Genomic DNA, 27958 nt, shown 5'->3' on the forward strand with positions numbered 1-27958 from the left:
AGGTTTGCCCTAAATTGCTCTTGCCATCTAGAGATGAAAGAATGAACAGGTCACAATAAATCACTAGCAGGGTGGAGAATGGATGCTGAACAGGAGTGTATAGAAACAGGTGATGGGGACAGCACAGGGGAGGAGGGAAGAATGGGATGAAGTGCTGGATGCCAAGCATGGTGCAGAAGCTCTTGAAGGATCACTTGATCCTCCGGGGATGGACTTTTTATAATTTCTTAATCGCATGGTAGAAACATATTCCAGAGTATCATTTGTGGGTCTGCCCAATAGGTGGAAGTATTGTGAGTGCTTCAACAAGTGCCACAAGCACCATCTGAATCGGTCTGAAGTCTGTTGTACAAAGGGGACAAAATGAATTAACAAGAAGGAACAGCAAGCAACGATGATCAGGACAAAACCAGGAGTACCCATGTTTTTCAGATCTGGCTTATAGATCAACCTGCTAATGTTTTGGCTTGTTTTGTCTCTCTAGCTTTCAATGGACGGAATTTTCCTAAGATGAAAACAGTACCTGGTACGTGGTTTAGGCACATACAGATAAATTGAAAATTATGCGCCATAGATAACTGAGATGTTAGAGTTGTGCTGGTAAATGAAAACACTGAAGTCTGAAAACAGTATTTCTGGCATCAGTCAAAAGTTAAGCACAGTCTAGATTATCTTGATACATGTGTGTGATACAATAGAAGATAATAAAACAAATAGAAATCCTGAGTAAAGTCTGGCTACAGCAGCAACAGGTGAACTATTGTACCTAATCCTTTTAGTTACAGAACTGTATAAACACTGCCATTAAAATCACACAGCTAATCAATAGTCCTCTTTTTACTGTAAAATAATATTAAACCCCAAATTAACAAAATTGCCCCAGAGTTGGAATTTGGTTTTGCTGCACTCACACTACACAGCGCCTATTGCACTCTCTTTTGCAATAATGGAAGTAACACAGCTACAGATGGTGTTGCTCTACTTCTGAGTTAGGAAATAACTTTAAAATAGTCTCTTCATTTGCTAATTTGAATGTCTTTGTGTAACTGTTTAACACAAGAAAACTTGAAATATTACTTTTTTTTTTTCTGTGACTCTGTGCCCCTCCCTGCACAGCTTTCCTTTCTGTGTGCACTATCATGCACATGTGATGTCTGCATGTGGCAGCAGCACAAACAGTAGGTTTGGCACCTGGGAGGATGCCTGGCAGGTGGATTTCTGTATCCCAGGAGATGGACGGTGCTGGAGGAGGCAGGAGCTCCTTGCTTTGTGCTGCAAGATCTCAGTGCTCTGTAGGTATGCCAAAGAGCTCATCCACTCGTCTAAATTAATAGGGAAGGGCTAGAAAACAACATCTCTTGTTTCATAAATATGTGCATCTTGAAACTCAGAGCAGTTATGATCTGCTTGCCTGAAAAAAAGGTTGTAGTGGTACTGGTTGAGATGCAGAATAGGAACAATGGAGCAAGTCAAGGGCATGTTTCTATGTTGTCTTTGACTGCTTACTCAGTCAGGAACTTCATAGAAAAGATCTTTCTGGTAAAAGGCACCACGTGCAGAAGAGGTAGGTACAGTTAATTTCTTAATGATATCGCAGTGTGGCTTCCAGGCTTTTGAATTTAACAGTTTGTCCTGTGTTTTCCATGAACTGTTATCCTGTACCTTTTTTCTGAGGGACTCTTTAAGCATCTTGTTGCCCTTCTGATATGGCAGCATGTTTGGAGATTCTACAAGTGTGTGCAAACAATACACATTGCACTTGTTTCTGCTCAGGAGATCTTGGATTGAAATATAACAATCTTACATCTTGTTCCCTTTCAGGACATTAGCTTGAGAAAAACTCAAATATTTGAGAATTGGTGAAATCCATTTATAGTGACGGCTGTATCACATCATTTTTCATTACATTTTGCAAATGGTACATATGAAGAAATAACACTTGTCAGTGCTTCAGGACAATATGCAATTTCTCTTTGTCCTGTGTGAAAACTTGCATTATATACCTGTAATTCCCACCTATTGAAGATTATCAGTTTAAAATTTGTAAACCAAAACCCCTTTTATCAGAAATAGGTACAACTTGTTAGAGCTACAGAAGAGAGTTGGCATGAGCTTTCCTTATATTACTGCACTGTTGCTGAATGACAAAGTTTACATAATCCCTAGGTTATACATTTAAGTATGGTATGTTTGAGTTTACTCCATGAAAACAGCTGATTGAAGAGCTCTGTTTCCTTGCTGACTTTCACAGTACTGCTACAGTTGAAGCTGAGGATGGAACTTATTTTAATTGTTTAAAGATTTGCAGTCCATTCAATGTGACATTCTGGAAGAGCAGAAGTTCTTACCAGACAACTTTAGTTATGTTAACCAAACACAGGGAGGTGTTTTTTTTAAAAAACCATTAATATGTAATGTCTGAAGCGTTACATTACCACTTCCTTCTCTAGAACTGTTCTAGGGCTACGCAGGTTTCTGTCGTTGTAGTTTTTGCTTGTTTGTTGGTTGGTTTGGGTTTTGGTTTTTTTTTGGTTTTGTTTTTTTCTTTTCTTCTTGTTCTTGTTTTCCATAGGAGATTTATTCTTGTGTCCATGGCAGCTGCCTTCTCTTTGAAGCATACTTCTAATGTAGTCGTGCTGGTTCCTCCTTTTTGTGAACCAAAACATTACAGCCTTTTTTGACATTTTACCATTGACCTTCAGAATCTTCTTGGCAGTAATTTTAGCACCATTTTTGGGCTGCTATGATTTTTATTATTTATTTTAAATATTTGTAAAAGATGTAATAGGGTTTGCCACCCATGTTTCTAATAAGAAAATGCTTCTGTAAACAGAGCTGTCCTAGTGTGCACCGAGACACAAAACATGGGCCAGGTTTTGCGCTGGGCTGGGGACGTGCTGACACAGCTACCTGTCCTTTCACAATGCCCCGTGTGTTGCTGTAGCAAGCCAAGGCCTGGCTACAGCCTGTTCTTTCTGTGGCAACCCTGCCTTAGTGTTAGCAGAAATGAGGACAATTTACAAATGATGAGCAAACAAAACAAACACAAGTTTTTTGTTCAGTAAAACCAGAAGATTTTTGTTTCAGCAGAGAAGGGTATAAAGGGTGCTACTTCACTGTACCCCCATGTCTTACCCAGCTCCATGGCTTTTAGACTTTTAGCCACTAAAACTTAGTATGTGAACCCATTTTTGTGTGTGTGCCACACAAGACTTCATTTTTCATCTGGGAATTCTGGCCTTCCCTCTGTGACAGCATCTGTCCAGATGTGTGGTGGGTTTTAAGCCATTCGTTTTAGGAAGTTACTTTTCCCTAAGAGAATCTACCCTGTGAAATTAAACTGTATCTACTGATTTTACTTTCAGAGTTTTTGTCATTCTTTGTTTCATCCTTCCTACCACATATCGCATGCACAGTTTACAAAGAGGGTCTTCTTAAGCTTCCAGGCTGTTTACTTGTCAGAGGATGAAAAATCAGTCTGCATGCTTCAATAACTGGCTCTTTCCCACAGGTGAGGTAATATCATCCCTTACCTGGGCTCATGTGTTGTCCATGGACTCTGTTTAATTTTTACCTGCTTTATTCTGCTACTTCTACTGGCCTTCTAAATAAAAGTATTGCAGTTCATAGGGTGCAGACTCTGAAGAATGTCATTATGTCCTCATGATTAAAAGCCATTACAAGTCACTGCTTAACCTAGGATCAGAAAATTACCTACCTAAACATGCTTTGGCCTGGTTAGGGTCTCTACAGCCAATGCATATGTTTTTAAGAAGCATAACAACCAAAATGGAACATTAAAAAATTATGTCTCAAATGTGCATTGAGACACTGTAAGCAGGAGGAACAGGGCTGAGTGAGGAGATGTGGTCTGGAATCTGCAGGGAACAATTATATCAAAATCATTACGTTTTTGGTATCTGTCCAGAGATACCTCAAGTTTCTGAGAGATTTGAGAAATCTTAATTTGCAGAACTTGCTGATGTTTAACCACAGGGCTCATTATCTCACTGTGTCTGTCGTCTTAAAATAACAAAAGGCATCCATCTACTGTGTAAATCTGTCCATGCAGGGCTCTTAATACTGTTTTATATTCTGGCTATTTTCTCTCTCTACCAGCACGCGCTTTGGTTGAAGGACCCCAAAGGCCATTGCAGTTCATCCTGACTAACGCTATGTTTCTTCCTGTTCCTCCTCTATTTTGTGTGTGGGTTTTTTGAGAGGTCTCAATCTACTAAACAGTAATTACCCCAAATTACCCCCAAACCAGTTTGGTGTTTTTTTTTTTTTTTTTTGGTTGGTTGGTTGGGGTTTTTTTTGTTTGTGGTTTTTTGTTGTTGTGGGTTTGTTTGTTTGTTTTGTTTTGTTTTGGGGGGGTTGTTTGTTTGGTTTGGGGGTTTTTTTGTTTTGTTGTTTTTTAGTGTTTGTTTCATTTTTAAAGTGAAAATGTGGCTTCTTTAGCTAGTCTGGTGTTGTAATTACTTTTTCTTCTGTGATACTGCTTAGGGTAATACTCACTTTTATTCTCTGTGCTTTGAAAAACGTAGCTGCTGTGCTTTGCCACACCACAGGAGATGATGAGGCCTGTAGAAGACAGACAGCTTCTCAAAGAATGTCCTTAAGGGACCCATGATGTTGTGCATATTGCAAGATAAAAAATTGCCAGTGTCACCAAGAGCCTTTAACTAAAATGAGATCTGTCTGTCATAGGTATGAGAGAAGTACATGGCAAAGGACAGTCACTCAAAATAGGGCAAAAGTTGCTCAAATTCTGAAGTATTATCTATCCCAGTCCCCAGTGCAACTTTGCCATGGCTGAAGAATTCATACCGCCCTTCCTGACTTTGTACCTTTTACTGATGAGACCAGCCTACCTGCTTACGGTCTTCCCATAAGCTTTAATGAATACGGCTGAATGTTAAAATCTGAAATGCTTAATTTTTTTTCCCCTATGTGCCCCAGTTTTGTGCAGCTGACATCTTTGGCTCTTTCTGACTTCATCTTGAAATACACTTATTTCTACTTGACTCCAGTAATAGACTTCATAACTGTTAATAGCTGTTAATAGTGTTAATTCCATGAAGACCCTGACAGCCCTTGAGGCACATGCATTTAACCCCGTGAGGGGGAGGCAGGTAGGAATTTGGTTGTATGTCCGAGCTGGCAGTGCCATCAGGACTTCTGAGAGATCACGCCTCTGCTTTTCTCTGACACTCACGTTTCCACTGAGGTTTTGTCCGCTGTGCTAAAAATATATTAAATGAATAAGTCGGGAAAGATTATTCCTTTTGACAGTGATTTTACTGGAGGCTGTGCCAATTGGAAGAAAGGCTTGCAAGTAATTCCCTCTGATTTTTCTGTGATGGTGTGTATGATACATGGAAGTTGGAGGGTGGCTGAAAAAGATCTCTGTTCTCTTATGGTGCTGTAAAACAATGCCATGCAATAGTTAAAAATCATGTTGGTTTGTTGGGGTTTTTGTTGTTTGTTTGTTTGTTTTACCTAGGATACAAGGGGGTCTGTAACAAAAAGAAATCAAATAGTTTTTCCAAGACAGAAAAGTGAATTGCTCCTTTCAGGGTATATGGCACCGTGCACTGAGCATAAGTGAAAGAAAAAAAATAATTATTTAGCTTAAGCTACTTGAAAGAAAGCTGCTGCTTCTCATGATTTAAGCATGTATTTAGTCATCCTGTATTAGTCAGTGTAATTATGGAGGCTACAGAACTAATTCCAGATAGTAACCAGTGTTGAAATCTACAATTTAGGCTTAAAAAAATAGTTGATTTAAATAAGATTTTCCAGCAAGTTGAGAGAGCCCCAATCTGACTGTCATTTACCACAATCAGATGCTGCTCTGCACTCAGGGATTTTTTTGGTCTCCTGCTCGCTTTCTCATACCATGTTGGCAAGCTGCAACAAGTGAAACTCCACCCTTCCGACAGACTGGGGAGAATAAAATTCATAAACGGCGACTGTTGGCAAGTAAAATTAGAGTTTCTCTGAAGGTGCTGGTTTTCCAGACAGTCTCTGGTGTGCAACTTAGAAAGGGGCGGGATCCTTTTCAAGTAGCTTAGTTGTGATTTGCTGAATTCATAGACTTTTCCCCTAAAATCCCAGCCCCCTCTTTTTTTTTTTTTTTTTTTGGTTTCTGAGAAGTTGACTTGTGGCTGCTTGTCTGCAAGCGCATCAGCTGTAATCGGGTCCCCCGTGCCTTGTGCCGACACCATGAGTTCGGAGGCTGATGAACCCAAGGAAGGTATGGTTTTTAACTGCTTTCACAGGAAACGTCCGTGCTTGCGTCTCCAGCGCCGCGTTTGTGAGCCTGGAGGAGAGTTTCTGCTTGCTTTTGTGTTTGACTATTCAAAGGGGAGGGAAAACTGCCTTGGCAAAACCATCCAAAGCCTTGCTGATTTCTCTGGATATGAAATTACTGAAGTGTTGGCACCTGGGGATGTTGGTCTGTCTCACACTTGGAATGTTGATAAGTGGAAGAAAAAGCAGTGTTTCAAAACACTGGTGGAAGAATACTGAAAGAGGAAGATTTTTGTTTTAGTTTGGAAGCACTGTATTTTTCAGCAGAAGAGGAAGTTGCATGGGGAGAAGTGAAAGGTCATAATTTTGGGAGTGAGCCTGATGCCGCTCACTTCCCTCTCTGAATGATTGTGCAGGCGTGTGTGTGTGTGTGTGCGCGCGTGTGTTAAAGCTGAGAGGAGTGTGCCAAAGCTACAGGGTTTCATTTACTGCTTCAGGAGTGGAACGTGTGGAGGAGCTGGAAGTGCTCCAACAAAAATACAATTATTCCCTAGTGTTGATTGGGGTGGGGGTGCGAGCCAGAGTAGGACAGTAGGGAGCAAGTGGGGGAGGAGGAGGGCAATTTCCTGAAAGTGCCTATATACAAAAGAGCATTTATACAGAAGAGGGAACAGGGCAGTCGTGGGGTTATACACTGGATTTCTTAGAATTGGTGTATCATGCTTACAAATAGCCCTTAGGGAGATTCAAACTTACAGAGATCTAGTCTGCCTCAGAAAAAAATAATTGAAAAGAAAAACCAAGCACAACAGATAAGCAAGCAGTAAGGCAGCCTAAGCATTTTATATTAGGTGAAAACAAGAAATTTTCAGAAGATTTTAGATGTTTTTTCCCTCATACTCTGTACAACTTCCTCACTTCAAGAATAACATTACTAGGGACCACTGCCTGCTTACTTGCATAAAAAGTATTTTGCTGATTTGCAGAAAAGTCAACTTGGACTGAATCAAACTTCATGCCAATAATGCTGGTAGAACCTGGTTAGTAATGAAGCATGATGGATTGTTTCGAGAAGATTTACAAGGATACTCTATGTTTTCTTTTTCATCTTCTCCTTGAATGAACAGATGAACTAAAAGACAGCTTTTATTTTTTTTTTTCCAAGAATACTCTATAGGATAGATTTATTGAAAAACAGAACTGAAAAAAAATTCTATACAGAAACTGTTTGAAAAACAGAATATGTGAATAAGAATATGGCAATGTGAGCAGGCTCCCTGAGTTTTACAGCAGGATTGATCAGCATGCACGCCAGAGCATGAAAGATCCTCTGGTTTGTGTACAGGAAGCTCTAGACAATTTTACCAAGTTGGCTTGTGTAAAGAAACCTCTTGCCTCCTTAGATGACTCAGATTTTTAAAATCCTCTGAAAATATTTTTGCCTTTCTGTGCATTTCTATTGAAACAGTTTGAGATGCCAGGATCTTCATGCTGAAGAAAGCATTTGGAGCAGGTGGCTGAGACAGAAAATAAAGAGTAGCTTTTGGCTTAGTTATTTTTAGCTGTGAAAATATTTGAGTTTTGCCATCCTATGATTTTGATAGGTTAGACTGGAAAATAAATAACAGTAGCCATTGTTACTACTTACAGATATCACTGAGAAGGTTTTTCAGTCAGTCTGTAAATGTATTCCTGGTCATATACTCTCATCTGTAAAAGAATAATTTAGAAGATACATGAGAAAAGGGAGTTTAGTGTATATGTGAATAAAGACTGGGATTAACAGGTGAGTACAGAGAGCTGCAGCATTTATACTACTTTGCCTGTTCTGATTGAACATGGTATGAAAGGTCACTCATCAAAATACTGAAAAATACAAGTAAATACCTGTGTATTTGTAGTGGTTCAATGTACGTGGCATAAAACAGGCATTCAGAGTCTTTCAGCTTACTGGCTCTGTTTCATCAAGAAACTGTGCTTTTTGCATAAAGAAAATTGATGCTTCACAAATTTAAACTGAATTTGGGGCTCAGGCTTTTGACACTGAGGATATATAACCTTTTAAGTGGTTGATTTTTCCTTTAGGCACAAAACTGCATGTCACTCTCTGACTTACCCAAAAATTATGATGCCCAGACAGGGAACTAATAGGTCTGTGACTGATTATCGAAGGGGCAGAGGGCACATTTGGACAATTATAAAACAGTTGTTTTACCAAATTCTGTACATTTCAAGGCCAATGCTAGCAATGAAAGTATAAAGCGAGAGAAGGAGAAAACTACAGGAAAAAGGTTATTTTATTGTTGTTTGTAAGCAAAGGCAGAATTTTCAGTTTTCCTCAAAGCAGAGATGCTCAGGTGCCCAGGGGAGCATCACTGGCCAGGAGCTAGTGAAGGGATATGTGAGGACCTCCGAAATTCAGCTGTAGCTTCTAAGCATGACTCTCGGACCACCTGTTGGAAGATGAGCCTGAAAGAAAATGAGGGTTGAGGGCAGTAACAGCATCAAATATCATATATGTTCTGATAGTTACCTGATGCTGAAGTGAGCAATACTTAACTTCCAGTTACTTTGTGCAATTAATTGCAGTACTTGGAGAACACTGGGGTGTCTATAAGAGAGGCTTTAATGGGTTAATATATATTGTTTTTAAAATCTGCATTAAAAAAAAATCAATGACCATATGTTTAACTATGGTAAAAATGAACTATACCCATTGTTACAGTGGAACCCAAAATCCAGGTTGATTTTGAAAGGTGAACTCCTGAAGAATTTCTTTTTCATAATTAATTGAATAAAGGTGAAGTCTGTGACTTCAAGTCAAATCACATTTTTTAGCAGGAACTGTGAGTAAAAAGACATTGCTAGAAGACAATCATTACTTCACTGTATTTTGTACTAATTGCTGGATGTGGGATATGCAGCAGTGCATCTGGGATTTTCAGCTTCTGCCTTTGATCTCTTGCTCTGTGTTAGAATGTTAACATGAAACAGTTTATTTTCTCCCATCATGCTGCTTGGTAACACTAGAACAAGCTTTGTATTCATCTGTATGCCACAATGCTGTGGTAAGTATGTGTGTGTGTGTGTGTTAGTGTGTGTATGGCATCAATCTGTATTGCACGTAGAGATTCCAACAACTGTCATGATATAAATAACCCTGGCACATTTTCTTGTAGTTACTTTTGCACTGGATGAAACAAAGAGCATGGTAAATTCAAGAAAATACTATAGCATTTAACTGCATAGCATAATTCCAAGGTGGTGTTGCATGGTGGCATGTTGTACCAAGAAAGGTTACAAATGGTTTCAGGCTCTTGTTTGACTTAACTCCTTTCCCTGATCTGAAGGAAATGGTCTTGTTGCTGTCATATAAAAAATACGTATTTCAAACATACCTTTTAAAACACATGCCAATACCAGTTAAAATTATTGTGATGTTAATGGATTCCTTACATAGTATTTCTTCAAAAGATGGAAATAGTAATTTATGTAAATCTTCAGAAAACTTCAGCTTCATTCTACAGGTTTTATGTTGTGCATTTAGAAAACATCAGGAGATAACTCTAAGGTCTCAAAGAAAAACTAAAATAATAACAGGTATCAGAACTAATGTAACACATAGCCTATGAAACTATGGATATTGTATTACAAACTTGGAAGCAGTGAGAGCCCGCATTGTACTTTTATCATAGTTTTAAGTACTGCATTGCATGGGAGAGATCTCTGCATTCCTACAACTGCTCAGAGCTTTTTTAGACACAATTAGCATTTTTTAATCCAAATGCGATTACTGAGGAATGAGCTCACCTCTTTTGTTCCTTTTAGAGCTCAGAACAGAGACACAGGGGTTATAAAATCACAAAACACTCACTGTTTTGAGAAGTCAGTACTCCCTCCTGTAAGTAGTCATAGACTTGCTTTCAAATTTTGCAGTCACCTCTTGTTGTGTGAAAAATTTCCATGGTAGAACCCTGCTCATTTAGATAACTAATTGTCTGCTTTTATGCTCCTACCAGCCATTTATTCCATCCAAAACATCAATGGGAATCTGTAATGTATGATTTTCCATCTGACTGTATCCAAAACTAACTTTTGTTAGAACCTTTTATGCTTTTATGGCAGTAAACAGGAAGATCCAAACTGTGCAAGTAGACCGTTATCCAAATACAAATGCAACATGTACCGGGTGATGACAGTCCCGTTTCATATTAACTTCTGAAGTTAGAGACTATTGTCAGGCATAATTAGAATGAACTGCATGAAAATCATATGATTAAAAAGAAATAGGATATCTCAGTGTCCCCTTTTGTATGCAAATCTGAATCGTTTTGTGTGACTTACTTTGGCAGCCCTGACAGCTGCCAAAGTTATAGATTGTCCCCTTCTCTTTTGTGGAGCTCACTTTTCCATATGGAGCCACAGTGAAGCTGCACAGACAAACAGTATGTACCCCACATTCAGACCCCCCTTCTGCTCTCACCTTGAAGTCTACAAAATGTGGTCTTCCTTTGTTTCACTGGCTCTTTGCCCGCACTCCCTTGTCAAAACAACCATCTCCATAAAACATTAAGGCCAGTGAAACAGGGGCTTTTTGTTGAGAGTAGTCTGAAAAGTTCAGTTCTGAAGCGGGAAGAATGATCTGGCCCCAATGGATGTGTCAGATCAGTGGAATGTGTGGATTAGTCAAACTGAGGATTTTTTTTAATTTCCCAGATAACTTGCCTACTGCTGATAAAGAGAATTAAAAGATTACTGGGGTCATACGCATCATGTATGCAGCTCTATAAATCAGAGCGATGCTTAACAATTTGGCATTTTGTGTTATCCATTCTGTAGATTATTAGAATTCAGGATTAATAGGACAAGCTAAAGGCAAAATGTATCACTTCAGTACAGGAAAGAAGGAAAAAAAAAGTAAGTTCATGAGAAATTAGGAAGAAAGAATTATTACTGACAGGATGCTCTAATACTGTATCACATATGCATGTGGAAAGCATTGCCAGAGGTGAAAATAGTAGAGGTGGAAGGAAAAACAAGAAGCTAACGCCTTAATGAAGAAGTAGCAATGGGAAATTCAGAAGAAATAAGACCATGGTACACAGACTAGTCAGAACTGCTAGATTTTTTTTTAAGATAGTTTGGAGGATTTTATGTTCAATGAAGTATGATACAGCAAATAGATAAATAGCTTTGAGGACAGGAATATGACTGCCATGGTTTGTAGTACAGCTGCTGCACCTCCATCTAGATGTGGGCACTTTAATCTCTCAGTAAGAGCACTGACTTAAGGTTCTTAAACAATAAGACTCTGGAAGCAGTCTGCATCTCTCCCGTTAAAAATCAAAAGAATGGGTGGTTTTATTTTCCAGGCGAAATCAGGATAATCTTTAAGATAACCCATCTGTAAATGGATTAGGTGGCTACTCTAATTGCTTCTTCTACTGCTCAGAATTGAATGGGTTGAACTGGTGAGGTTTTTTGTATACCATGTTTGGAAGTCCATGTGGAGTTGTCTACTGCAGAACACCTCATACCGCATGTATTTTGCAATCCCTTGTGCAGTTGGAGCAGATGAGGAAGCTAGGTGGTAATTTGAGCAGAGGCCATGGGACAAGCAGTAGCTGTAGCTGGTAGGTTACTTCAGAGAATCACTGAGACTCTTAACAGGTTAATCATTTAGCTGCAATTGTTGGGCTGAATATTAGGTTGCTTTGATAAAATTTCATTAATATAATTATAGTTATGCAATCAAATCTTTTATTCTGTAGCAAACTGCAAGACTCGTGTTTAGTGTCAAATAAGATACAGTCCCTTCAGCCATATGGTCAACAGAGAGAATCACAGATTAAGTGAAGCTTCGAGGAACTTCTCGAGGTCATTGGGCACAACCTTGCAATTGAGGCAGAGCTAGCTTTGAAGTTGGATCCAGATTTGAAGTTAGATGAGGTTGCTTAGGCCTTTTCCAGTCAAGTTTATTGTGTCTTCAAGAGTCGTGGTGCCAACTTCTCTAGCATCATAGTCTGACATTTGACTTGCTATTAAGGTGGTCATTCCCAATGAGAATTCCCGTTGCTGCTGCTTGTGTCTGTAGCCCCTTAGTCTTTTGCTGTATATCCTCAAAAAGAGCGTAGTTCTGTCTCCTCTGCAACTCTTCAGTAACAAGTTAGATGTATGGGTGACATCCACTATTAGTCTTCACTTCACACTACTGCTCCCCCAGACATCTCAGTGGGTGGCCACTGGTCTTGCTTCAATCTGTCAGCTCCTTTGTGGGAAATACTGGGAAGCCCAAAACTGGACACAGTACTCCACATATTGGAAAATAGTAGTGTGTTGGATTTTTTTATTCATTTTTTTTCCCCCCAATTCTACCAGTATTTTCAGTTTCACAGAATTAATTGTTGTACTGGAGACTTAAGTTTCCCAGTCTTCCTTCCATTTATCTGTTGATGACAGCATTTGCTATATTATAGTACTTCTTAGGCCCTCAGGTTATTTTCTTTGAGGAATTTGCAAACTGTGCACGGTCATAAATGAGGCCGAGGTTAGAGATCAGGGAGCAAAAGTCAGTCAGTCTTTGGAGAATCAAAAGAAGTATCTGGGTAAGGGGAGGGCCTTGCACCTACATTCAGAAAGGCTGTATTCTTTATCAGTATTGTTTCCAAATATAGCAACAGGCTAAATTAATGGCTCCTAACAATAATGGGTATTTCATGATACATGTGCCAGGGTTATCAAATATTAATTGTAATTTGTAATTTTTATTCAAAAGCATACATCCTTTCTTTCACCAGTAACATTTCATTATTTGGTCAAATCTTCTATTAAATTGAACAGTTTCACAAAGATTCTTAAATACCGCTTTTTGCATATTGCTTCCCTCCCCCCTTTCCCACCTTATGCATTAAAGTCTCTATAAACACATTTGCATAATAAATAAAGCAACGTAAACTATATTGCAGGTGTTTTTTTCAACCTTCTGGACTGATTTTTTGTTACAATTAGATTACAAAACGCCCTAAGAGGAGAGCATTTCATAAGGAGGTTTGAAAGAGCTACTCATTTTTATGCTACTTCATGAAACAACTTCTGTTTTTCTTTTTCCATACATCACATTCAATAGAAGAAGTAGTAGGCTAAAAAAAGTTTCATGTATTTTGTAATGGCTTTAAAGCCAAAAATGACTTTTTTTCATGTTTAAGGATTAATTCTTCATGTTTGCTTATTGGGTAGACACTTCATATATCCAGTAGTACCCAGCAGTCGTACTGTTAGTAGTAACAGTTGCTGTAAATGTAATAAATATGAGTGCTTAAACTGACTGTTTCTGCATTAATAAATAGCACCAACCTGAAAGTTAGCCTTATAGATATTGACATGAATATCTTTTTAGTACTGTGAGAAGTTACAGATTTTCATGTTTTCTCTGTTTGCATCAGTAGATTTGCTGATTTACTTGTGGTTTTTAGTGGTATGTGTACAGTTTTGTGGGGACATCTTCATCACAATTACTGAACAGGATGTAGTGTGGGATCAGTGATGCAAATGCAACTGCCAGCAACTCGGTTATTGTAACCATAGAGTCAGCAAAAGCACAAGCCTTAAACCTGTTGTCACTTGGGCACGGTCTTGTTTTGACTGAGGAGAAGAGAATCTGGGAAACCTGTCTGTTGAGAGTTTCATTCTACGTTGATCCTTTGGGGACGTTTTCTCATAAATTTTGTTTTTCTTCTGAAGATTCCCCACCTGGGTTGGGGTGTGGTTTGATTCAGTTTCATCAGTGGATTCCCTACCACAATTCTATTTCATGGTTCACTTCTAGCACTTGACCGGCTAGCAATGAGAAGTACAGAGCCTGTGCCTTTGCATGGCATGGTGGATGCTGTGTGCTTGGGATCCAAAGTTTTCACCACAGATGTGCTTCAGCAGAAGCAATGTAGAGGATTGAATACCTGCTGTATAAATGTATTTATTTTCCCCTACATTTTGCTGAATTCGGTATAGATATTTGTAACTATACAGATTAGTAATGAAAGATCAAAGAGTCTGTTTTGCATAGCAATAGGGGAAAATTACATTTGAATTTGACATACAGTAGGCAAATGTTGAGGTGTCTGCAGAGAGTCCTACTCCTGCTGGCAGTTAACAGTAATGAGAATAAATTGCAGTAAAGTGGGAGTAAGCAGTTCATTTGTTTGAGAGCATTTATCCTTAAAAGGTTTATAATTTGAAATACAGGGACATGTTCTGAGATGTATTTTATGTATCTCAAAAGGTCAGTACTTGCTGGTTTCTCTGAGGCATTCGTAGTTGACCTGTGATTTCAGTGGACCTCTAAGAATGCGATCCCCTCAGGTCTTAATCATAAAATGTTTACATTTCACTTCATATAGGAATTAATATACCACTGAATCAGTGCATGCACAGACAAGCTTCCACCTAATTAACTTCATTGAAGTGTGTAGGAAACTTTGACTTTGAAAAGTGCAGAAATGTCATTGTTTTAAAACTTAAATCTTTCATGAGATCTGTTTTAGCTTTTACTATGTCCACTTTATCAAACTCTTCTACAAAGATAGTTTTACTTATAGAAAGAAGAAAATTTTGGTTTAATATTAGCAAAAGCAAGCAAATGACACTGGTGAATACTTCAGCCACTGATTCCAAGGGCTATTTTTTCCTACTTGCAAAAGAGAAAATGAATGAACGTTTCTGTTCACTTAAAAACATATGTATTCAAAATATTTACTAAGAAATGGTGACGTAGACTTCAGAAACTAAAATGAACTTGAAACAAGGAATTGTGAATTTGGGCAGCTGTGAACAGAAATGTCGGATATTTCAGGAAGGGGCTCTGGTGTTTACATTTGTGATATCTTCATGAAGCTCACAGCCTTGTACACAATGCTGGAGATTAGAGCATTAGAAGTCTGTGATGCAAGACATCACTGTCCTGGATGTATGTTTAAACTAACCTTTCTTTTCAACAAGCAATTTGTGTTATAATCAACTGAAAGAGATGTAAATTGTGTTGGATTTAGATGTTGATCAGATTATTGTGGTTTGTCACGTAATGCCATGCAGTATGATGGGAGATGGTAGCACTGTCATAGTGAGGAGGACAGAAATTATGGACATTTTTATTTCAGTGCAAAAATGTAATCTAAATAATTTTAAATGCAGATTGATGGTGTTCATTTTTACCACTTGAGGCCTCTCCTTCTCTGGGTTCAAATTTGCATTCTCTCCTTCTTTCTTTGGGGTAATAATCCTGAAAATCTCAAGCTACAACAGCCTTTCCTGGTAGTGGATATCCCTTCATAGTTCACTGCTGTACCATCTGATACCGGTGCAAAGTAAAGAAGCTGCACATTTAAATTCTACAGTAGTCAACAGCTGTAAAAAGAACCCAATCTCCTACACCTTGCCCTGAGGAGCGGACTGTAACACGAAACAGATGCAGATTTTACAGAATCACAGAACAGTTGAGGCTGCAAATGACCCTCTGGAAACTGTCTAGTTTTAGTGAGTAAATATATTTGCAACATCTAGTGCTTTGCAAGGTGTCAAAGTTCTGTATCCAAATAATACTGCTTCCTGACATAAAAGAAAATGACAGTGTCACACACATGATATTTAAACGGAAGATTTAATTTTACAGAGGAACAAGTTACTGACAGTATTAAAGATCTAATTTTTTACTTATGCTTTATGTTCTCGGATTTAATGATATTAAGGAAAGTAAAATCGAACTCTCAAGTTACATGGGGAGGTGGACCTGTTTTGACAGACTTCATTTATGCTGGAGAGTTTACATGCTGTTAAGTTAAACATTTTTAGGTGGGGGGTTTGTTTTGTTTTTCCAGTAAGTGTTATATATAGAAATACTTTGCATACTTTTTCAGCTGTTTTGAGCATTGGTTTTGAATCGGAGATGCCAGGAATAAAGCTAACCAAGTGGATACAAACAAAAGTCAAAGCAAAGCCCCCAAAAGATAGATGGTGCATTTGGGTCTTGGGGAGTGTGTTCTCAATTGGTAACAGGGGGTAAGGAAATTAAGAAGATAAAATACTTCCAACCATTGATTTAATGGCTGGAGGTTTGGAGTCAAGTCCTAGTAGTTGTACTATGGATACAGAGGGAACTGGCTGTGGCTGCTAAATATTGGGAGACAAACTTACAGCTTGGGGTTGATTTATTTTGCTTCTTGTGGAAGAGGAAAGTAAGAGAACTGCGTGTTAGCAGGGACAATGGAAAATACCACTATGGCCACCAAGCATAGTCTTTCATGATCACAGATACCACGAATGATTGGTGAGGAAGAGTAGACAGAGCATATATTCTATGTACAGCTATGCATTTAATGCCAGAAAACTTACCATTCATGCTACAAAACATGAAAAGAGATAGTGAAAAATTAAAAACTGCGATATAGTTGAAGGATGTCACTAGTGTCCCAAGCCTAGAGAACAGCCAGTATCTGATAAGTAAAATACTTAGAGGGTATATTTTCTTGTGTTTTATAATCTGCATTTCACTGCTGATATTGAAAAAAGAATATACTAACCAGACACCTGACGACTGAGTGCCCTGGGAATCACTACTGTTTTTTTCTGTATCTGGCCTATAGTTGTGTTCATCTTTGGGGCCTCAGAATTTTCTTTAGAAAGAAGACTGAAATCACGCTATGTGTGTAAGGGGCAGATATCATCTATTTTCTTAGGGCAACTAGTGGAAGATACAAGACAAATATATATGAACAAAGTCCGGCCTTTATTCAGCATTACACTGCTAGATACCGAGGGACTCCTGTCCTATCTGAGGGAAACAGACAGGGTAGTGTACAGATCAACATTGAGAAGAGAGCCAGAACTAGAAATACAGGAAAAAATGTTATTAACTATTTTTGAAGCTATTGTAAGATCACTTACAAACCCTTTTGTCATCTGAACTCTCTGAAGCCTCTGCTGTGGCTTTCTTTACATGCTATTCAAAACATACGCCCTTCGCATTTTGACAGCCAGGTTGCCACCTGGTCTTTGTAATTGAGTTCCCTGTTCCTCTCATGCGAGATTGCCATCTTGTCTCTATCTTCCAGTTCATTGTATTTTTGCCACATATATCTTAAACTTCCTCTTCTTCCCTGAGCCCCGTCTCAAATTTAAGTCTCTCTGATGGATTCCAAGTGCCCCAGGGCTGCTGGTCTCAGTGCTTTTTGTTCTGCATTCAAGCCGGAAGCTCTTCTGTTATACTCTATCTAGGTCCTGTGCATGCAGCTTTTTTTTTTTTTTTAAGGCAATTAGATACCTCTTTTTAAACTTTAACTTTCGGTAAAACGTTCAGTCGTAATGGCCAGGTAGTGTTATTGGAAGTGCCATGCGTTGGCACTGTTGCCTTTCTGCAGTTTGGTATATGTTTCTAAGGCTGGACAAAAAAACCCAGTATCTGCATTGCATTTACTTGATCAGAAGGAATGGCCTAAGATACTCTTTATTTCCTGTGAAAAGATTAATGCAGTATTACTCTTGAGTGTGCATGGATACCTGGTAGATGCAGACGAACTTGGTGTAGCCCTGCAATGGCCAACAGCTGAAATATACAGGCTGCATATTTAATACCACGGCACCTGTTACATTCCAGCAAGGATAACAAATGGTGGCAAAGGAGTGAAATACCAAATTAAGTTCACGACCCTCCTCTGTGTGTCTGTCATTTTCTTTGTTTAAATCCAAGATATTTCAAAATACGCTTTTCCAAGAGCAGTCACCAGAAGTTAGTCTGAAGCGGTTTTTTACTTATTAAAGCTGCACTGTTAATTAAAATACATACAGAGGCTCTAGGAAAAAGGGCTTTTAAGAAGTGTTTTTAAATTTCTAAATCAGCTACAGTGTATGTGTCATGTGATGCACAGGGTGGCTGTGGGAAGCACAGGCATGTAAAACCAGAATAACTTGTTGGCACAGAATGCTCTCATGGGACTGCAAAACTCTGCACATACATTCTTGTTGGAAATAGCATCTTTCCTTGCCACACTACTCAGCCTTAACCTCCAGGTACTTTTTTTTGGCAATTCTTCTCATTTCTTGATCAAAAAAGTTTTTTTTTTTTCCATTTGTTTCATTATTTGTTTTTCCTTTTGCAGCTATAGAGTAGGTCATCTTTTGCTCTTGGTCAGATTTTGAATATTTTAATATACTAAGCCTAGAATTAAGTAGCAAAATCAGGAAGCAGATAGTAATATACTGTTAGTTTTGCAAACCCATTGACAATGACTTCTCCGGCACTTTATTGAGTAAAAAAATGTGTTCCAGTGGTGTTTGCTTTTATCTTTCCCACGTTCATGCTGCTGAATGTATGCATCTTTTCAGTGCAAGTATGGAGATTAGACATACTGTATATTTCAAAAAATGCAGGATTAGCCAGCTTTTTTCCAAAATTGCTTGATTAACTGTTGCTTCAGAGTGACTAGAAGCCTCTGAGCTGCCTTCCAAATCCAGTAAGCCTGCTCATGCAATATTTGCAGTGTGTTAGGCTAGGCTTCGAGTTCACTATTTTTTCTTTTGATGGTCTTCCAGAGTAAATGTTAAAATTAGCACACATTGCTTGACTAATTAACATTCTCATAGTATGCTCCGTTGGCAAAGATTATGGGGAGTGAGAGTTTAGTACTATTTACTGCACCTTTTAAGAGAACTGTGGGCAAAGGTTACTTACCTTTTTGAATCAATGCTTTGTATGCATTGAAAAATTTTTGTTTAAACGGTTTTCTAGCTAAAATTGATATTCATATATAAATCTCAGGTTTTAAAAACAAGGTGCCAAATAAAATATTTTCTCTTCAAATAAGGACCTTGTGTACCTGAATCAAAAAAATAGAGACGTATGTGGAAGAAATTAGAACTGTATAGAGCCCTTGTTTTTTTTTCTCCTTCTGCACCTACCTGCTTGCCTTCTGGGTTTTCCACTGCCTGATGGTGCTTGCCCCAGCTGTATGTCCTGTTGCAGTCCTTTTCTCAATAAACTCTGTGGCTGCCCTGTTGTTTCCTCGCCCCTGCCATCAGCCAGCTTAGAAATTGCAATCCCAGTGTCTGAGGTCAGAGCACTGTCTGGTCTTGCATGTCTGGTACAAGCTTCTGTTTTTATCAGCTTTTTAAAAGCCAACAGGTGAACACGTTCTTGCGAACGCAGAGACTGGCCAAAATGCTGAAGTGGCCATCTGGGGACTGCTGCATTTTTTGAATGATTTTTACATTGCACAGACTTTATCTGTGCTTTTTAAAAGTTTAAATTTAACACACCTTTCACCCAAGAAACTTTGAAGCACTTAGATAAGAATGAAAAAACTGACTGTTCTGTTTAAAAATATATAATACCAAATAATGTTCTTTGAAACTGTGACTCACTCAGATGGTTATTAAGAAGAAGCTGTAAATCATGGTGGCAGGTAGAAAATCATCTTGCCTTATTCATATCTGAAGAATTCACAGACTGGGTCTTACCACTAGTTTGTTTTGTTTTTTTTTTTTTAATCTTACCATCACATACATTGAGAAATTGTTGCAGCCCTTCTAACAGGTTTATGACTCTATTTCTGCCTGGTCTGTACTTCAGGACTTGTTAATTCACTGATGCTACTCTTGCAGTTTGTCACCATTGGAGCTTTACTGAGGACATCTGTTTATACATGAAGTCATGTATTTATATTCCACTGTGTATTTTTTTAATGTTTCTGGCCTTTATCATTCCTGAAAACAATGGTAACCCTGTAAAGATCCAGAAAGCAGAAGGCACAAGAAAAAGTAAAAAATCAGTAATTTTTAAATCCCTTAATACCTAGGCAATCTCATTATTTTGGAGGTGCATGGCTCATGGTCACAGACACTCAGCGTAGCACTGCCAATCCCACTTGATTTCAAGTTGCCTCCCTCAAGGGAAATGATGCTCTCCCACTGAACATGCTGACTGAACATGCAATTCATACGGTGTGCACAGGCTTGTAGCTGCAGCTCTTGCCTGCAGTCTGCAGAGAGGCAGACACGCTCCTCCACACAGGACACCTGGCAGGAAACTGGCTGCTGCATTTCTCAGAGCTGTGTGATACGTCTTTTAAATGCTGCCTGAAGCGCTTGGTTGGCGCCGCCTCCATCCTCCTGATCCCATGTAACTGTTCTTTGTGCCTTGCCCAAAACCCCGGTCACTTTTGGATGTTGCGCTCACCAGTTACTAGTGCAGGACATGGTATGGCAATCACTAAAATGAGAGCTGGCTTTCTCACAGCAGCGTTGCTATTAATGGCTCTACAGTCACATTTTCTCCTCCGTACGGACTGTTGCATCAACTTACCAAATAGTATGCTAAAAAAAAAAGAGAAAGCTAAACTCTTGACTTGCCCATGAAATTTAATGTGGTTCACTGGAGGTTTTTGCTGGATGCTTGTTTCTTGGCCGTTCTTAATTACAAGCTTAAAAACACTCAGTGACTCAAGTATTGAAGACACTCAACTGCAAATGATGTTGCATCTACCATCAACCCATCAAATGTTATCTTGTGGGAAAAAAAAAAAATCAGCCTCAATTTAAGGCAAATTTAAGGCACTGACATCATCCTATAGAACTATAGAACTTTTTTTCCCCCTTTTTTTTTTTTTTTTTTTACTTTAAATGGCGTTGAGAAATAGGGTATTTGGTAATAGGCATTTGCCACAGTACAGAATGAGGTGTACTGGTATCCATGTCGGGGAAATGTCAGGATCACAGCCATGAGTAGTAGCTTTCTTGTGCTTCTATACCAGTCTCCTGAGAGCTCGTTAACCCACAATTCTAAGTTTTCACTGGAAGTTTATACTTACACCACAATTTTAAAGAAAACCTGTGTAAGGTAAAATATTTTGGGGAAAACACATCCAGAACGCTACGTATCCAGTATTTCCTGACTCTAACACAAAAAATACTAATGTTAAACACAGTTACTGTTGGTTGCGAAAATTAAGAAGTTTCATAATCAGTAAGCTCCTAGCAACTTGTTTGCTCCTTTAAATCATAAATCTAGAAGAGTTTGTAGATGTCTCTGTTATGCCTAAGATCCTGTGAATTTTGAAGTAATGGAGGCAGGATTTCCTCTGAGAGCCTTTCCCCTTGGTCTGCTCCACTCTATGGAGGGGCATCTCTACTGAAGATATAAATGTTTATTTGTGTAGATTGTATAGAAAATTACATCCCATTGATTTCAAAGGCATATTTTTTTATTATGTCCTTTTTCAAAGTGAAGTGTAAAACTGTTCAGGAAAGCAGTAGGAGCTATGAAGAGCAGTTGCGAGGAAAAACTCTCTGAGATGCTTAAAATCAGTGGGATTACCTGCCCAAACTGTGGGTCTACTGCAGGCCACCAGAGAAATGGCACTATCTCAGGTTAAAGTGCCTTGGTAGGACCTGTCAATGCCATAAGTGTGGTCAGAGATTTATACATCCTGGCCAGCTACTGTACTCACTCTTAAAAGGAGACTAAACACAATCAACCCTAAGAAACTGATGCAGATGTAAGTAGTTGTCTAACTGTGGGTTTACAGGCATATTTTTAGGTGCTCGCCAGAGGCTTGGAAGGGGGGATGCTGGGCTGTCCTCACTTTGGGAAGCAAGGGCTGCTGGGGCGTGCGGCCACTTGCTCCCCCTCACCCCCTATGGCCTGTCAATCAGGCATCTCCCATACATGCAAGGTGTCGGCATTTGCAGACACTGGGTTAGCATTTTAACCTCTTCTTGACGTGTCCCCTGTGCGCCAGGGTCATGGGACCTTTCCTCTCCCTCCGGCCACGCGTGGTCCCCGCTGTCCGTTGGCAGTAACGGCTCTCGGTGGTGCTGGCTCAGCAGCGCAACTTCCTTTACGCTCGCTTTTCGAGGAAGTGAAACCACTGTGATGTATTTTTGCATTCTGAGGTGCCGAAGCAAAATGAAGAGCTGTAGGCAGGAGAGGAAGGTAACTGGGAAGAGCTGCTGTTTTGGTGAGGGGGAGAAACCCACCTTCACTCTGTGAGAGCTCCTGACAGCATTTCAAAGAGTAATAAAGCGTGTGCTGGATTGAGTGGAGTAAACAAGCCTCAGGCTAGTATTCACTGTGGGTATTTTGACTCTTTTCCTGTTGTCAGCATTAACAATTGCAACTCCATTTGATGAACAAGTAAGTAATAGTTTTATTGGTTTTTTTTAAAGCACTATGGTATGTTCAGTCTGAAGGAGCTCTATATTCTTACTGCTTAAACACAGTTTTAGTTAAGCAGTTGACTGTGAAATACTTTGTAAGTCTTTCTGCCATCAGTAATGAGGAAAAGTTGTGGTTATAAAATGCTAACAGTTTGCAAGTTCCTTCTTGGATTCATTGAAATACTGAAGTATTTGAAGTACTGAAGTATTAGAACCCATGTAATAGCACAGGGCAAATGAAGCTGACTTGTGGTGTATTGCCAAGTAGAAAACAGGCCATGCTGGGAAGTCCCAGGCCTTCGGCAGTTTTTGAGAAACGACATCGAGAGTTTAACACCTCTTGTAAGTGAGCAATTCCTGTTTTGCTTAGTGGCAATTACACGTTGAGCTTCACTTTGTCAGATGTTAAATTACATAATGTAAGGAGTTTTTTTGTTGAAAAACTGTAAAAATTTTAGGAAGCTGCCATGTTTTCAGTTTCTTGAAATTGATACCTCACAGGTTGTTACGTGTAGCTTGTTAGAACCATATCTGAGTGTTTGAGTGACTTGCTGGAAGCAGGTTGTACAGATTACAGTTCAATTACCGTGGAGCATTCTGTGTGATAATAGCATTTCATAGGAATACTTACAGCATCCTGGGAAAGAACATTTTAAAATACATATATATTTTATTGTGGGGGGTTTCTCCTCAAATTTGTGGAACAGACTTTGAAACGGCGACTGCTGTAGTATGAACATCTGTATATCTTTGTGGAATGTCAGGAAGAAGACACCATGAGCAATTAGTAAATTGGAAGGTTTTAAGAAATACAGATAATGGAAGAACTATCAGTATTCCTGTTTAGGAGGAAAAAAGCTATCATTCATCTTTAGATCTTTGTAAAGCATTGGCTGTTGAGTTCTAGTACTTGACCACCCTTTGAAATACTTTGATTAGTTTTATTTGAAGAGTAACAGTTCCAGTTTTATATTTAAAACCACAAGAAGTGAATCAGATATTTTCGTTTCAGATTGACTTCTTAGCGTCTTTAACATCTTCCTGTATCTTCGCGGTTGAGAAACATGTCTGTCTTGTGATCTTGAGTGCTTTGCTCAAGAAAGCTAACAATGGATTCTTTGGGTTTTGGGTGTCCTTATGTTGTAACAATTTTTTAAAATGCACTCAAACACTTTATTCTTCAAAACAAAATACAGGTATGCATTGAAAGTCTTAATTAAAAAAAAAAATGTTCAAAGGTTTCCCAGATATCAAAAAAGGAACTTGTTACTAAGTTTTGCAAAGGTATTGTTGACGAAAAAAATACAGATTTATGTCTCACATGTCCTGAAGTACAAGTTTCTTCTATTTGCTGGAACCCCAGAGGCACCCTGCATCTGAACACACCCAGCTGCCCAAATACAAACAGTTAAGAGGAAACTTTTTCCAAAATCAGAGACTTACTGTTCAGCATCTGCAGACTTTGTGTTTTCATTAAAAGAAAAAAAAAACCACAAAAACAAAAAAACCACACACACAAAACCAAAACAAACATGTTTCCAGGCCCTGGGTTTGCAAAGCGAACCTTTTATACGTGAAGTAAACCGATGAAGCTTTCCTTCAGCCTGAGACTGCATGAAAGCTGCAGTTAAAGGCAGCTGTCTCCCACACTGTTCAAACTGGACATAGGAACTCACGCGTGCCTTAGTGTAGAAGGTGCTGCAAAGGGAATGTGCTGTAAATAGTTGTTGTTGGCAACAGAACATGAGCAGCAGCATTTCACAAAATAACTTTCTGAAAGATTGTTTGGGATCTTTTAAGTATTTGAAGAAATTGCAAACCAGTCATTGGATATATTGGTGCAAGCAATCATATTTTTAGTGGTGGAAATCTGTGCTAGGATCTACTTTGTTGGTCACAGAAGGTTTCCTTTACAAGGTTATGCTAGCAAGTGTTATGGCAATCCCTACACTCTTCAGTTTTGGCTGTTTCTGCATTAAGTATAGGACATAGTGTTATACTTGCTTGCTTTTTGAAAACTAGCTTCTTCAGATTGTATGCAGAGAGTCTCAGTACTGTTTGTTGACAAAGGATTTTTATGTTTGTGTTACATTTTCTTATAGATATATATAAATATATACAAAAAAATAGATGTGTGGGATCTGAATTAATTGATCAGGTAAAATGCGAAGCAGGAAAAAGTTTTACAGTAGTTGATTCACTGAATTACTATCTCTAACTGAGTAGCAGTGGTAATTGTCATGACATTGCGATAGTCGTGGTTTCAGATTTCATTATGAATATGAGAAGCTGATCAGACTTACGACTCATCAAATATGGCAGGTTTATTGCCTCAATTTGAAATCTCATCTGTAAATATATATATATATATATATGTATGTATGTATTTTAAACCATTTTTGAGCAAGTTCTGTCTCATTTTGTCCCTCTTCAAAAGTAAACCAGTCTAATAGAAAGTAAACCTAAAACCAGCAGAGTTTTGGGGATTGAAAAGGTGGGGTTCTCTCTAACTACATACATAAGTTTGCATTATTTTTTGTGGCAGTTAGTAGGGCTAGTATGAATGGACAGACATGGAAATATTCCTTCGCTTACTGCCCTTAGTATGTCTGTTATGAAGTATTGACTGCATTCTTTTTGTTTGTTTCTTTTTTCCCCAGTGGCCACAGATGTCTTCAACTCCAAAAGTCTGGCCATTCAGGCCCAGAAGAAGATCCTTGGAAAAATGGTGTCCAAATCAATAGCAACTACTTTGATTGATGATACAAGCAGTGATGTTCTAGATGAGCTCTACAGAGTGACAAAGGAGTATACACAAAATAAAAAAGAAGCAGAGAAAATCATCAAAAACCTCATTAAAATAGTCCTTAAATTGGCAATTCTCTACAGGAACAACCAATTCAATCAGGATGAAATAGCGTTGATGGAGAAATTCAAGAAGAAAGTTCATCAGCTGGCTAAGACCGTGGTCAGTTTCCATCAGGTGGATTATACCTTTGACAGGAATTTTTTGTCCAAACTGTTAAATGATTGTAGAGAGCTCCTGCATGAAATTATTCAGCGTCACCTAACTGCAAAGTCACATGGACGTGTCAACAACGTGTTTGATCACTTCTCTGATTGTGAATTTTTGGCTGCCTTGTACAATCCCTTTGGACCTTATAAACTCCATTTGCAGAAACTTTGTGAGGGCGTCAACAAAATGCTAGATGAGGGGAATATATAAATACTTGTATTAAAGTTGACTGCCTATGCATTATTGTAGATGGAACACTGTTGATTTATGAAGGAATAAGGGAGCATGCAAAAAGTTTTGGTTTCTTTTTTTTTACATTATAACAAATATTTCTAAAATATCTTTATTAAATTGATTTCTTACTATGAGCTATCATGTTGCTTTTCACTGTACATCTAGAAGAAAGACTGCACATGACTTTTTTTACTGTGCTTTGCCTACAGAAACAGCTGGATAAAGACAATAAAATGGAACAGTCCAAGTACAGTAAGAGTCTTGCAAGACAAATACACAAACCAAAACAATGTGCTGTCAGACAATCCATATTTTTCATAGATTTACAGAGTTATTTCTAAACAATCAGAGTCCTGTAATGTTGGTAACAGATTATCATGGTGATGGTACACTCTATAATTTCTTTGATTTATTTGTAATATATATATATTTGATTCCTTTATAGCCTTCTATGCTCTATGCACAGATCACAGCTTCCTAGTGTTGCCCTCGTGAAGTATTCAGTTTTAAATGACGTCAGTGATGCTGTCACGTAGAGTCTTAGCAGGCTTGTTCAGTGGTGAAAACTTCCTATTTGCAAGGCTAACAAGTATAGATCATTATAGACCTGCACAGATGTTTGCTTCCTTTGATTATATGGGGATTATTTGAGGAATAAGCTACAGTAGAATAGCCTAACTGGGAAAGTATTCCCTAGAAACCACCTGCGGTACGTAATTTTAACTTTGTCTATGATAGGGTAAAACACAGTGACTTATCTGTGCAATTCCTGTAGATATTTAGAATCCTGCTAATAGGTCACAATTCTTTTTAGAAAGGTGCAAGGCAGTTTATCTTATACACTAGGCTGATGTGGAGGGTGATGTGAATTCAGAAATATCAGAAAATAAATTCCAAGCCAATTTGCTTTGTGTGCAATGAAAACAGAAATTGGTTTTATAATTGTGTTATATACTATTTAACTAATGGAAAAATGGAATCTCAAATATTTTTTTTCTTCATTTCTCCCCTCCTGTCTTTCACCCTTCTCTTTCTCTTTCATCTTCTTCCTGCCTTGCCCTTTGGGGATAAAAAACGTGACTTTCTAGACACTGTAATGTACTTAAAAGTATGAAGTTAATACATTTCAAACAACTGAAGATTTTTTGTCAGGAAGCATATAAAGATTTTGCTGTTTATTTAATTGCCAATGTTTTTGCTGTTTGCTGTGTCCTTTTGTTTTAATGAGTAAACCAAAGAGTATTTGCACTCCGAACTTTTCGTGCCTTTTTTTTTCTCTTGTTGCAGTTTAAATTATGAAGAAAAAACTTGGCCTGTACCAGCAACAAAAGCATTGCAGCCTCTGACATATGGCTTCAGGATTATTTGTGATTTTTTTAATAGAGAAAATTAACTTTTATTAATGTTTTTTTGGTCAGTAGGCTCTGAATATTCCCAGAAAGGTGCCGGAGAAATGTCTTCAAAATGTGAACTTACTGTATACAATTCACTGGTGTCCAGCAAAGAGAAAAGATCAATGTAGTACCAGGCTGGAACACCTAGGAACTGATGTAAGGATAGTACATCAGAATTTTCCAGGAAATAGGTTATTAGGTTGACATCTGAAGGAATATCATTTAAGATCCCTTCCTACATTTTACTTAAACAGTAAATACATTGTACTTTTGTCCATTAGAAATCATGCATAGGAACCCAAGATCATGAGGAAACCCCCATAAATGGTAAAGGGCATAGTTTCTGTTGTGTTTGCTCCACTTATTTCTTTCCTTTTCCCACCTAGAAAGAGAAGGCTGTTTGTTTTCTTTCCCAGTTTTTCTCTCTGAAGTGAGAATAAAAAGGAGCTTGACTTATGTAATTGGAAACAGTTTTCGTAACAAGCCCTGTTTCTAAGTAATGTTCTGATTCTCCAAAGTAGCATAGTTTATAATGAATGGTAACAGTTACTGAAAGGAGGACGGGATAGTACCTTGTCTAGAACCAGGTGTATGCTGTGTGAACCATGAAAGATTTTCTTCAGCCATGACACAGAGTATTTTGACTGCTCAAATTCGAATTTCCTCTGGGAGAAAAGTTGCTTAAAATGGTCTTCACACATTGTTAGCAAACACCTACTTACACGTATTTGAGTCATATTGTAGCATTTTCATATTGTATATTTTCAGTAACACAGTAACTTCTTAGTTGAATTGTCTGGCCATTTAGGTTTTAGAAAAAGATAAAATTGCCCATGGAGATATGCACAAAAACCTGTCA

The 27958-nt window shown here is 38.4% G+C and overlaps 1 protein-coding gene across 3 annotated transcripts in view; it reads left to right on the forward strand.

Moving 5' to 3' along the window:
* The window catches only part of TNFAIP8 (TNF alpha induced protein 8), a 61776-nt gene extending 34816 nt beyond the window's left edge, over nt 1-26960 (forward strand). The window contains exons 2-3 of one of the 3 annotated variants that reach the window (XM_082074303.1): nt 6160-6259; nt 25116-26960. In XM_082074303.1, the coding sequence (XP_081930429.1) occupies nt 6229-6259; nt 25116-25681 (597 nt within the window). In that variant the 5' untranslated portion in view covers nt 6160-6228 and the 3' untranslated portion in view covers nt 25682-26960. Of the gene's footprint in view, nt 1-6159; nt 6260-22156; nt 22433-25115 lie in introns of those variants that run through there. The other 2 variants (XM_082074304.1, XM_082074305.1) reach the window with 2 other exon arrangements.
* Nucleotides 26961-27958: the final 998 nt, after the last annotated feature.

This window comes from Streptopelia decaocto (genome assembly GCF_964273445.1).
Source record: "Streptopelia decaocto genome assembly, chromosome: Z".
NCBI lineage: Eukaryota > Metazoa > Chordata > Aves > Columbiformes > Columbidae > Streptopelia > Streptopelia decaocto.